Source organism: Lissotriton vulgaris, chromosome 12 (assembly GCF_964263255.1).
Source record: "Lissotriton vulgaris chromosome 12, aLisVul1.2, whole genome shotgun sequence".
NCBI lineage: Eukaryota > Metazoa > Chordata > Amphibia > Caudata > Salamandridae > Lissotriton > Lissotriton vulgaris.
In genome coordinates, this window is record NC_141700.1 from 29,302,330 (window position 1) to 29,314,483 (window position 12,154).

At 50.3% G+C, this 12,154-nt stretch overlaps 1 protein-coding gene across 1 annotated transcript in view; it reads left to right on the plus strand.

Annotated features, from left to right (window-relative positions):
- HAPLN4 (hyaluronan and proteoglycan link protein 4) overlaps positions 1 to 12,154 on the plus strand; it is a 105,264-nt gene that overhangs the window by 59,245 nt on the left and 33,865 nt on the right. Inside the window, exon 4 of the mRNA XM_086946851.1 lies at positions 626 to 928. Coding sequence (XP_086802977.1) covers positions 626 to 660 — 35 coding nt within the window. The 3' untranslated portion in view covers positions 661 to 928. The remainder of the gene's footprint in view (positions 1 to 625; positions 929 to 12,154) is intronic.

Sequence of the window (12,154 nt, forward strand, 5' to 3'; positions counted from 1 at the left end):
TTAATGTAAATCTGTTAAGTAGGGATTGTGGCTGCACTTAAAATCCATCATATTAAACATGGAATGAAATGTTTGCTTTCTCAGTGCATCTTCACAACATTCAAATAATTCCCATGAAGTGATTGTATTTACAAATTAAGGTGTAATAAGACTGCCCTTATATTTGTTGTTTATTGACGTTCATTTACACTATATTTTCCATCTTCTTCTTCTTCCGGGTCATCCACAGGGGTCAGAGGCAGGTCTTCCTACTCTAGCGGCTGCAGTCTCACGTCAGCCAATCAGTGGGTCTTGTGTACAAGACTAGCAGAGGTAGAATTGGTTCTTCCTCAGAGGCAGCTTCAAACTGCTGAACTGTTGGTTAATATCCGGAATTGCGCATCGGTTAATATCGGATATTGGCCAGCGGGTAATATCGGTTATTGGCCAGCGGTTAATATCGGTTATTGTGTATCCTTCATAATATCAGCAATTGCAGGCACACCTGCCAGCTAACCGCTGTAGAATAGAATCCTCAAATGTGTTTCTTTAGAAAGACCCTGAGGACATTGCTGACATTTAACAACTCTAGCCATTTTTTTGGCAATTGTAGAATTACTGCCTTTTTGTCTCTCTTTTCACACAGGTGTGGTGTTTCCGTACCACCCAAGGCTTGGCTGATACAAACTCAATTTCCACGAAGCGCAGACGGCCTGCTTGGAGCAGGACGGCATCTTGGCCTCCTACGACCAGCTTCACGAGGCCTGGGTGGAAGGGCTGGACTGGTGCAACGCCGGGTGGTTGGATGACGGCTCGGTGCAGTACCCCATCTCCAACCCCCGTGAGCAGTGCGGCAAGAAGGACACCGCCGTCGGCGTGCGAAATTATGGCTACCGCCATAAGGACGATGAGCTCTACGATGCCTTCTGCTTCACCTCCAACCTCAACGGTAAGTCCCGCTTTGGTATCCAGCAAGAGAGAGGCCTGCACCCCAGCCTACTGTTGGCCCCTGTCCTGCATCTCAGAGAAGGTTCAGGAAAAGCCTGTAGTGCCTGAATGATCACTTTGATGCCGTGCATACTTTGTTAAAAAACGAAAGAGAAGTTCCAGGGCCCTCGTCAGGAGGCCACTGCAGCTTACATCACCCATTGCCCCTGCCGGCGATGCCAACAGTACCTACATGACTACTAACTATCACACTCCAACAATTGTAACAATTCGGACCCCAAAGCTGGAAGAATGGCTTGGGTGGCAGGTATTAGTAGTTTTTAAAGTATATAGAATTGATAAAGAACTGATGTCTGCTCATCTCTAAATTGCACAAACAGTGCCACCATGTGGCAGACTGTCATAAGTGCTGTTGTAGACCATTAAGTGCCGGTGCCGAGCAGTGGAAACCACTGGCTCAAATTATGCACTGTTTCTGTGTTTTTCATGGGGATCTTAGGCATCTGGTTTATCTACATTTAAGTAAACAATCCCAGAGTCCAGAGACAGCCCGGATGTAAGAGGCTGGGGTTGGTCGGGAGTCGTGTGGCCCCAGAGGCTGGGGTTGTTCGGGAGTCGTGTGACCCCAGAGGCTGGGGTTGTTCAGGAGTCGCGTGTCCCCAGAGGCTGGGGTTGTTCGGGAGTCGTGTGGCCCCAGAGGCTGGGGTTGTTTGGGAGTCATGTGACCCCAGAGGATGAGGTTTGTTCAGGAGTCGTGTGGCCCCAGAGGCTGAGGGATGTTCGGGAGGCGTGTGGCCCCAGAGGATGAGGTTTGTTCAGGAGTCGTGTGGCCCCAGAGGCTGGGGTTGTTTGGGAGTCATGTGACCCCAGAGGATGAGGTTTGTTCAGGAGTCGTGTGGCCCCAGAGGCTGGGGGTTGTTCGGAGGGCGTGTGGCCCCAGAGGATGAGGGTTGTTCGGGAGGCGTGTGGCCCCAGAGGATGAGGGTTGTTCGGGAGTCGTGTGGCCCCAGAGGATGAGGGTTGTTCGGGAGTCGTGTGGCCCCAGAGGCTGAGGGATGATGTGGAGTCGTGTGGGTTTCAGTGGCCCCAGAGAGGCTGGGGTTGGTCTGGGTTTCAGTGGCCCCAGAGGCTGGGGTTGGTCTGGGTTTCAGTGGCCCCAGAGGCTGGGGTTGGTCTGGGGTTCAGTGGCCCCAGAGGCTGGGGTTGGTCTGGGTTACAGTGGCCCCAGAGGCTGGGGTTGGCTTGCCTTGGGTTGGCCTGGGTGTCAGTGGCCCCAGAGGCTTGCCTGGGGTTGGCCTGGGGTTCAGTGGCCCCAGAGGCTTGCCTTGGGTTGGCCTGGGTGTCAGTGGCCCAAGAGACTGGAGTTGGGCCGGTTCTAGTGTCCAGGTGGTCAGATACACTGGAGCTGAGGTCGGCCAGGAGCTCCTGGGCCCGGATCCCGGGGAGACGACTGCCTCGGTAGCCTGGTAGAACAACATCACTTGTCAGACCGATCATGCTCCGTTGTGAACAATGCCTTCACAGATGTTATTTCACGCTGGCTGGCCGCAGAGCTGCACATCTTGCGCTGAGACATGGCTCATGAAACCTATTAAATGAGAGAACACCTCTGGACAGCCAGCTACCTCCGCCCCTCCCCAGGCCCTCCGTGAGCTGCGCCCTAATGAGCATATTAGGCGCAAATGCCTTTTCAAACATTTTCACACCTCTGCTGCAAGGGCCTGTGGGACATGGAGGGGCTGTGGGGTGAAGGAGGCATCTGGTCAGCTACATCTGTGGCTAGGAAACCATGAGTCTGAATATAGATGAGGCAACAGGCCGGGTGATTCTAGGTGCTTTATCCCGCGGTGCCACAATCTGCAAGTGCTGGGAATGTAAAACACAGCCCAGTACACAGATTTGTTGCATACGTACCATCTGTGCAGCATGCTGGCCAGTGCATAATTTGCTTGGCAGTTCGGGCTGGATTGGTCCCATGAGGCACAGGGTCAGACTGATTTGCATATAGCCATGTCTGAACTGGGGTGGCAGAGTGGGCTAAAGAACGGTGATGGATTAAACCCAGATCTTTTGACTGGGTGCGAGTGTTTGATTGATTCAGATGCTCCCTCTATACCACCCCCTTTTGCACCGCAGTGCATAATTTGAGCCAGTGGTTTCCAGTGCTTGGTACCGACACTTAATTGTCAACATCTGATGTTGTGCCACATAGTGGCGCTGTTTGTGTGATTTAGAGATGAGCAGAACAGCAGTTGTTTTTGCTGCATATTGAATTAATAAATATTACCTGCCGCCCAAGCCATCCTTCTAGTTTTGGGGGCCTCACATAGTCTGGATTGTCACACTTGCACACGGGGACTGTTATTCGCAGCACGGGCAGTGGGCGGTGCAGGCTGCAGTGGCCTCCAGACGAGGCGCCTGGCACTTACTTTTTTCCCGCATAAGCACTGATTCTATGATTGCCCTAAGAACGAGTCCACACCTCGCAGCACACTGGTATTCTGTAAACAGGGGCGGCTCTAGGCTCATGGTGGCCCTGGGCAGGGAGCGTAGGTAGGGGCCCCTGGAAGAGGGGGTCCGATCGGGGCAGAGCGCGGAGGCCAGTGAAGAGGGGGTGGGTGGGTAGGGGTGGGTAGGGGTGGGTAAGGGTGGGTAAGGGTGTTTGGAAGTGGAACAGAGCCGGAGGCCGCCAAATTCCTGCCAGGGGCCACCACGCAAATATGTATCCATCTTCAGAGGATTATTATATTAAGGATATATATTGGCGTGGGGGCCCCTGGGGTTTGGTGGCCCTGTGCAGGTGCACAGCTTGCACATGCCTAAGGCCGCCCCTGCTGTAAACCGGTTTCGGATGGAACCTACAGACTCAACAGGGCATCTGAACAAACGTGCTTGATACAGGTCTGAACTCACCGAGGCTCACAGAGATTCTTCTTCGGGTCCATCTTCCCCTTCCCCCTCTGTGTGTCTGAAGACCTGCCCCCGCCGGCAGTGTACCTTGCACCCTGTAGGGCAGTAATACTCCAAGTAGGCCCCCTGGTCAACCGCAACAGTGAGCTGCTGTTTACTCGACTCAGCACTAACATTAAAAAGATGTTAAATAAACAGGCAATCCTTTATTTAAATGTTAAATAAAGTTAAAGGCTGGAAGTACCTACGCTGTCCTGCACTATTTAACTTTAGGAACACCTTTGGTTTTTAAAGACATCCTGCAGCAAAGGTAAAAATATGATACAGTCTCTAAAAATTATAAAAAGTGTATTTTAATAACATGCAGAAGCATTTCACCTTAGTACATCAGATTATATTAGTGCATTGAGAAGTATTTTTTTAAAGTGATCGATTTCAAACCTAAATACAGAGACATTCATTCTTTCCATCACCCTGACAAGAATGCCAATAGTGAACTAAGAGGCAAGTCAGTGTTATGTGCACTCTTTAGGGTGGTCTGGTTTCGTATTACACATGAACAACTTTATAGTTTATTAACTCCTTCCATGCTGATGACGGAACCGCTCAGTCATCAGCTGCGGTTGGGCTGTGCTGATGACGGAGCGGTTCCGTCATGGCCCGGCCGCCGCGCCTGCGCGGCGCTGATTTTGCGCCAGCGCGGCGCGTTCTATTGAGCGGGGCGGGCCATGACGGAACCGCTCCGTCACGAGCACAGCTCAACCGCGGCTGGTGACGGAGCGGTTCTGTCACCAGCATGCGGCCGCTGCGCGGCCGCCCCGCCCTGTTAGCACTGCGGCGGAATAGCCGCCGCAGCGAAAGGGTTAAATAAAAAACAGGAGAAGGTTTTGTACAGCGCACATCCTTAAGTCATCCATGTGGAGGTCCTCCTATATGATAATAAAGAAAAAAGGAGGGAAAGTGAAATAAAACAAATGCCTAAGATCAAGGGATGTGGGGGTGTGGGGGTGTGGGGGTGTGGGGATGTGGGGGTGTGGGGATGTGGGGATGTGGGGGTGGGGATGTGGGGGTGTGGGGATGTGGGGGTGTGGGGATGTGGGGGTGTGGGGATGTGGGGGTGTGGGGGTGTGGGGGTGTGGGGATGTGGGGATGTGGGGATGTGGGGGTGTGGGGGTGTGGGGATGTGGGGGTGTGGGGGTGTGGGGGTGTGGGGATGTGGGGGTGTGGGGATGTGGGGGGGTTGTGATGTGGGGGTGTGGGGATGTGGGGGTGTGGGGATGTGGGGATGTGGGGGTATGGGGATTAATCCCTGGTTTTCTAGTTTCATAAGTGCTGTAAAGGTGCGATCTTATTACTGAACGTTTTTCCAGGATAGCTTTAGCGCCGCCCTTTTATGTTCCAGGTTGTCGCTTTTAATGACATCACAGATACCATGTCATATCTGCAAGTGGATGGTGAACTCCTAGGATGCATTTCCGGTTCCTGCAGTCATTTTTTTCTATGCAAGAAGCTTAGCCCTCAATGCATCACAAACCCTTGAATAACACGGGGTGCTGGGACCACCTCCCTCTGCCTTTTGACCCTCTGTGAGACATGCTGTAGAACTCGCCCCTCTCCTAGCCAACCCCCTGGCAAGTTGTGTCTCCTCTGGCATCCCGCGACTGTCTCTGATTGCAATGATACCTCTGTCTCCACACAAGATACTCACGGGCGAACCTACAGTCGCCCTCCCATCTCCGAGATCCCCTTGTCGGAGCAAAAAAGCAAAACATTGGGATAAAACTGAACCAGCATTGGGTTTTTGATCTTGCAGGGGCATATATGACAGACCTCAGCAACAGTGCGGGATAGATAGCCCTCAAGCATACACCCACACACTATTCTTCCACCACAAAATAATTTGCACCCTCAATGAGCTCATATTCCTCAAAAGAGATTCATGTTGGAAGACGTTTACCATAGGTTGGGCCCCAAGTGTCATCATATGCGATTCAACGCCTCTCTGCTTTAGAAAATCTTTCCAACCCAGGAAAGGAGGAGCAGGGGACTCCTGGTCACAGTACACCATGCCTCCAGTCATGCTCTTTCATTTAGAAAATCAGTGGATTCTGGGAGTTGTAGTCTTGGTTTCCAATGCATCAATTGGACTAACAAACTTGATTGCACTGACTTGTATTCAGACAGCCCAGGACCTGGTGTACCAGTAATAAGCAAAGGAAGGCATAATTTAAGTATTGTATTCCAAGCGTTACTTATGATGTATCGCTAAATAGTAGCGACATGTCTGTTATATTGTATTATGGCGATGCGCTGTTGAAGGGTGGCATTCTCGTGGTATCTGTCTGAAGTATCACTTTGCACAAATCTTTAATTCATATTCATGCGTTAGGAATGTATTGTGCACATTGAGTCTGACTAAGGTTTTACTTTCTTGTTTATTTACTTGTCACCCAAATGTATTGGATCATACCAGCAAAACAAACATCACTCACAGTCTCTTCTAATGATACTTTTTGCAACTTTCATTTACAAGTGTGGAGTAACATTTGTATCTGCATTGGAAACTTGTAATTGACATGTTTTTTAATAATCTGTGCAGAACAGTCTGATTACTACTCAGTTTGAATTTTTCGCAATTAGTTGAAACTAGCATATGGATTTTTTTGATTTTGAAGCCCTCCGGCAGCTAGTTGTGCGTTCCAGGTCTAGTTGACTGGACTCACCCATAGCAATATGCGAGCAGAAGCAGGACACACTCTAAAACTGCATGTGATCATTGTTTGTAATATGGTTTCTTGTTGACAAATGGTTAACTAAGTGCATTATAACAATATTTTTCAATGTACCAGTAATCGAGTCCTCTCCTCGCCTTATCCAAGCAGGTGGTGAAGGACTCCTCTTGAATTTGAGGAATGCCTATATTGGGTACTCTGGCGGTCCAAACTCGCTTCCCGCTTCATTGCTCAGTTTCCTTTCGCTTCCCCGGTGCTCGGCAGGCATGAAAAGGGTTAAAACTTGATCCATATTAATCTTACTGCCCCAGGGGCACTTTTTCCAAGATCTGCTGCTCATTTCTCAGGAATCAATGGATCAATAACTCTTTGTGGAAAGGTCGGTGCTCCTGGGATGTCAGATGGAAAACAAGAAGCCTCCTGGCTCATTCCTTATCCTCTATGGACCCCATCCAATACTTACCTTTCAATAGCCACAGGTCAGGGGTCGAAGGTCGGCTCGCTGTCTGGACTAGAGATGCATGGGGACAGAGAAGAGTGGCAGCGACATTTATCTTTTTAAAAGACTGTACACCTTGGTGCACAAAGCATTCCTGTTATGTTAATTGTATTTATTGTGGCTTATGCAGTGCTTCTTGGCACTGTAGAAGCAAGCAAACAAACCAACAATCGTTTAAGGAGTCTCATTACACACTGAAAGACTCTTTCTTATTATCACAAAAGCAAAGAGAAAACCACACATAAATGAGTTGGAAGCTGCTACTGTGCAACAAGACAATGGGATACTGCCACCATTATAATCAAGAAAAAGAGGATAACAATGTGTATATGTGTAGATTCATGGACAAACCATGGGGGCATATTAACAAAGTACTGTAGCATCGGCATCAATGCGTCGATTTCTCGTGCCTACCTCAAATGCCATAACAACCCCATGGATACACGGAATTTACAATACCGTGCTCCATGGAATAACGATTCACAGGTGTGTCAGAAATTCTGACATCTTTTGGCGCTAAAATGGCGCATTGCTGGAGCTGGTCGTAAGACAGAAGCAACTCCAGCAGTGTGTCAGAACACAGAGGCGAGTCCCATGTTAAAAGCCCTGTGTCGATCCTTATGCCTAGTTTGAGAAGGCGTAGGGATTTTGACGGTCAACTCAGTGACGCAGTGAAAAATAGTAAATTTCACTGCATCAGTTCTTCGTGGTTTTTAATGTGGGAATGCATACTCTGTATACATTATACCTGGCGAAGGTATAATGTGATGCAGGCGTCTACAAACTGACGTATTGGGCCCAATGTGTCAGTTTGTGAATATGGAGCAGTGTGGAGCACTAACAGTGCTGCCGCATCGTCAAAAACATTATGCTGCAGAGGCGCTAGCTTTTTGTAAATAAGCCCCCATGTTTACCCAGAATTTAATTCCGGCCAGCCATGGATGGTTATGGTTGATCCTTCATGGGTCAAGTTCTAGCTTACAATGGTTTGTAACAGGAAAGCTCCGGACTATGACATTGTTTCCCCGGTAAGCCAGCATCACCTTGGATTGGTATCAGAAGCACACAATGACCTCCAAGCAGCCTCGGTCCATCAAAGACGATTATTTACTTTACAAAATGGAGGTGGGAATTAGTTCACCTGTAGTGCTTGTGTTGACAATAGAAAGATTTTCAGCCGAAAAGCAACATTTAATAGTTTTTATTTAAGTGACTTGTAGCATGTGCAGTACGGATGGAATTGTATCTAGGCCATGGGTAGCTTCTTTACTTGGTGTAGAAACAGCGCTTGATGTCACAGGAAGGGGGTGATCCACAAGGCCGGACTGGTTGTACCCGGCATCTGGCGTTTCGCTGGGAGGCTGGTTTTCTATCAGTCCAGCAGTTTTAAAACCACTGCAGCGTTCCTTTTATTTTTGCACAAAAACTGCTGAATATACAAGTGTCGAGTTAACTCTGGTGATTAATGTACCTGCTGGAGGGAAACAGGAGTTTTGCCTAGTGGCCATTTTGACTCATCTAAGGTAGCGCCGAGGGTTAAAAGTCCTGCAGCAAAAAACGTGTACCATGCTTACCAAAGAACTAATTTTTATGTGCATAGTTCAGAGGGTTACTACTTTTGTCAGAGATTCTTTTGTTACTGTGCAGTTCATAAGTTACAATAGTACTCTAGCCAGGGCTGGACTGGGAACCAACACCGGCCCGGCAAAGTGCTTGGCTGGTGAGGTTGGGGGTGCGATCGAGATCTTTGCCGGGGCCGGTTTTCGGCCGATTTTGATGCAGGGACGATTTTGCAGCTATGCTGCATAAACGGCCCTTTAACAAAAACTGCCCCCGGTGGCCCAAAACCAGCCCCCACCCTTGCGGCGCACCGGGGGATTGCCCGGTGCCCGCAATGGCCAGTCCGGCCCTCGATTTAGCACAGTGAGCCATGAACTGCCATCAAAATGCTGCATGCAAGCTGCATAGTACTGGTTAGAAAGTTATGTTTTTTCCTGGTCTTTCATTATCCTGATGTTGCTAAAAAAGGTTTGTTTAGGTATAAATAAATTCTTATTATTAAAGTCAACCCTACCCACTGTGTTATGTTCTGAATCCTGGTTTGTGCTTCTCCAGACCATGCACTCTTAAAAGGTACCTACCAGTATGGATGACATGTGAATCCTACACCTTGTAGCCTCCTTTGTCTTTGTAACATTGTCTATACAATGATTTACACATGTATGATTTATTGTCTATGTATGTGTGTCTGATGTACAGTGCACCCTACACTGGTATGAGAGGTGCTATTAAACAAATAAAATACATGTAGGAGAGGGGTTATGGAGAGACGAGTGGCATTGTTGGAGGGTGATAGTGAGGGAATCATTGAAGAGCCCGAGCAAAAATTGTTGTATCCTGGTGCACAGTAGGGTCAACATTTACTATACTTTAAAAGCTAATGCAATTGAATATATAATGAAAAATGTTCTGTGGAATACTCCATTTTCCCCCAAATGTTCTTAGAGGAATCCGCCCCCCCCGCCTCCCTTTGTAGTGGTCAGGCTCACTCACTATGCACCGTATGGATGCTGGTCTAACAAAACTTGCCAGGGCTGCTTTGGGTTCCCAGTACGCCCCTGATGGTCCGCTGTCCGTCAGAAAGAAACAAGTGGCGGCGGCAACCATATCTGGAGGGACAGTGGAGCCATAGAAATGGGGGCTTGGTTGGAGGTCTAGGGGTATCATCTCCTTACATATCTGGAAGAGGCATGAGGTAGAGTGCAAGGGTCTGCCGGGGAGGTTCGGGGAGGTTCGGGGAGGTTCGGGGAGGTTTGAGATGCTGAGGCTATAACACAGTTGTAGATGAGATACAGGACTGCACTGGTAAACCAGCCTCATTTTTTTGCCCGTTAAGAGTGAGTGTGGAAGTGGTGTTCTGTCCTTTTTCAGCAGGAGCAAAGGCAGCGCACAAGAGCGTGGTCTAGTTTGGGGCTAATGAGTGTCAACCACTGCTGCATGGAGGATCGGAGAGGTAGAACAATCATAGACAAAGGAAGACCAGACATCCTCTCAGGTTTGCGCTCGTCCCCTGACTACTCTCAGTACGACTCCCCTAGACTCGGTATTCATCCTCTCACAGATTCTGCACTCGTCCACCCAGTGTGTGCAAGCATCCCACAAGCTCTGTATCAATTTCCTCTGTCTGCACTCGTCCTCTGTGTCTGCACTCGTCCTCTGTGTCTGCACTCGTCCTCTGTGTCTGCACTCGTCCTCTGTGTTTGCACTCCAGCCCCTTGGTGTGTGCACTCGTCCTCTGTGTCTGCACTCCAGCCCCTTGGTGTGTGCACTCGTCCTCTGTGTTTGCACTCCAGCCCCTTGGTGTGTGCACTCGTCCTCTGTGTCTGCACTCCAGCCCCTTGATGTGTGCACTCGTCCTCTGTGTGTGCACTCGTCCTCTGTGTCTGCACTCGTCCTCTGTGTCTGCACTCATCCTCTGTGTCTGCACTCGTCCTCTGTGTCTGCACTCATCCTCTGTGTCTGCACTCCAGCCCCTTGGTGTGCACTCGTCCTCTGTGTTTGCACTTGTTCTCTGTGTCTGCACTCCAGCCCCTTGGTGTGTGCACTCATCCTCTGTGTGTGCATTCCAGCCCCTTGGTGTGTGCACTCGTCCTCTGTGTCTGCACTCCAGCCCCTTGATGTGTGCACTCGTCCTCTGTGTCTGCACTCCAGCCCCTTGATGTGTGCACTCGTCCTCTGTGTGTGCACTCCAGCCCCTTGGTGTGTGCACTCGTCCTCTGTGTCTGCACTCGTCCTCTGTGTCTGCACTCATCCTGTGTGTCTGCACTCCAGCCCCTTGGTGTGTGCACTCCTTCTCTTTGTCTGCACTCCAGCCCCTTGGTGTCTGCACTCGTCCTCTGTGTCTGCACTCGTCCTCTGTGTCTGCACTCGTCCTCTGTGTCTGCACTTCAGCCCCTTGGTGTGTGCACTCATCCTCTGTGTGTGCACTCCAGCCCCTTGGTGTGTGCACTCGTCCTCTGTGTTTGCACTTGTCCTCTGTGTCTGCACTCCAGCCCCTTGGTGTGTGCACTCATCCTCTGTGACTGCACTCCAGCCCCTTGGTGTGTGCACTCGTCCTCTGTGTCTGCACTCGTCCTCTGTGTCTGCACTCATCCTCTGTGTCTGCACTCCAGCCCCTTGGTGTGTGCACTCGTCCTCTGTGTTTGCACTTGTCCTCTGTGTCTGCACTCCAGCCCCTTGGTGTGTGCACTCATCCTCTGTGTGTGCACTCCAGCCCCTTGGTGTGTGCACTCGTCCTCTGTGTCTGCACTCGTCCTCTGTGTCTGCACTCATCCTCTGTGTCTGCACTCATCCTCTGTGTCTGCACTCATCCTCTGTATCTGCACTCCAGCCCCTAGGTGTGTGCACTCGTCCTCTGTGTCTGCACTCCAGCCCCTTGATGTGTGCACTCGTCCTCTGTGTCTGCACTCGTCCTCTGTGTCTGCACTCGTCCTCTGTGTCTGCACTCATCCTCTGTGTCTGCACTCCAGCCCCTTGGTGTGTGCACTCGTCCTCTGTGTTTGCACTTGTCCTCTGTGTCTGCACTAAAGCCCCTTGATGTGTGCACTCGTCTTCTGTGTCTGCACTCGTCCTCTGTGTCTGCACTCATCCTCTGTGTCTGCACTCGTCCTCTGTGTCTGCACTCGTCCTCTGTGTCTGCACTCGTCCTCTGTGTCTGCACTCATCCTCTGTGTCTGCACTCCAGCCCCTTGGTTTGTGCACTCGTCCTCTGTGTCTGCACTCGTCCTCTGTGTCTGCACTCCAGCCCCTTGGTGTGTGCACTCGTCCTCTGTGTCTGCACTCGTCCTCTGTGTCTGCACTCGTCCTCTGTGTCTGCACTTCAGCCCCTTGGTGTGTGCACTCATCCTCTGTGTGTGCACTCCAGCCCCTTGGTGTGTGCACTTGTCCTCTGTGTTTGCACTCGTCCTCTGTGTCTGCACTCATCCTCTGTGTCTGCACTCCAGCCCCTAGGTGTGTGCACTCATCCTCTGTGTCTGCACTCGTCCTCTGTGTCTGCACTCCAGCCCCTTGGTGTGTGCACTCGTCC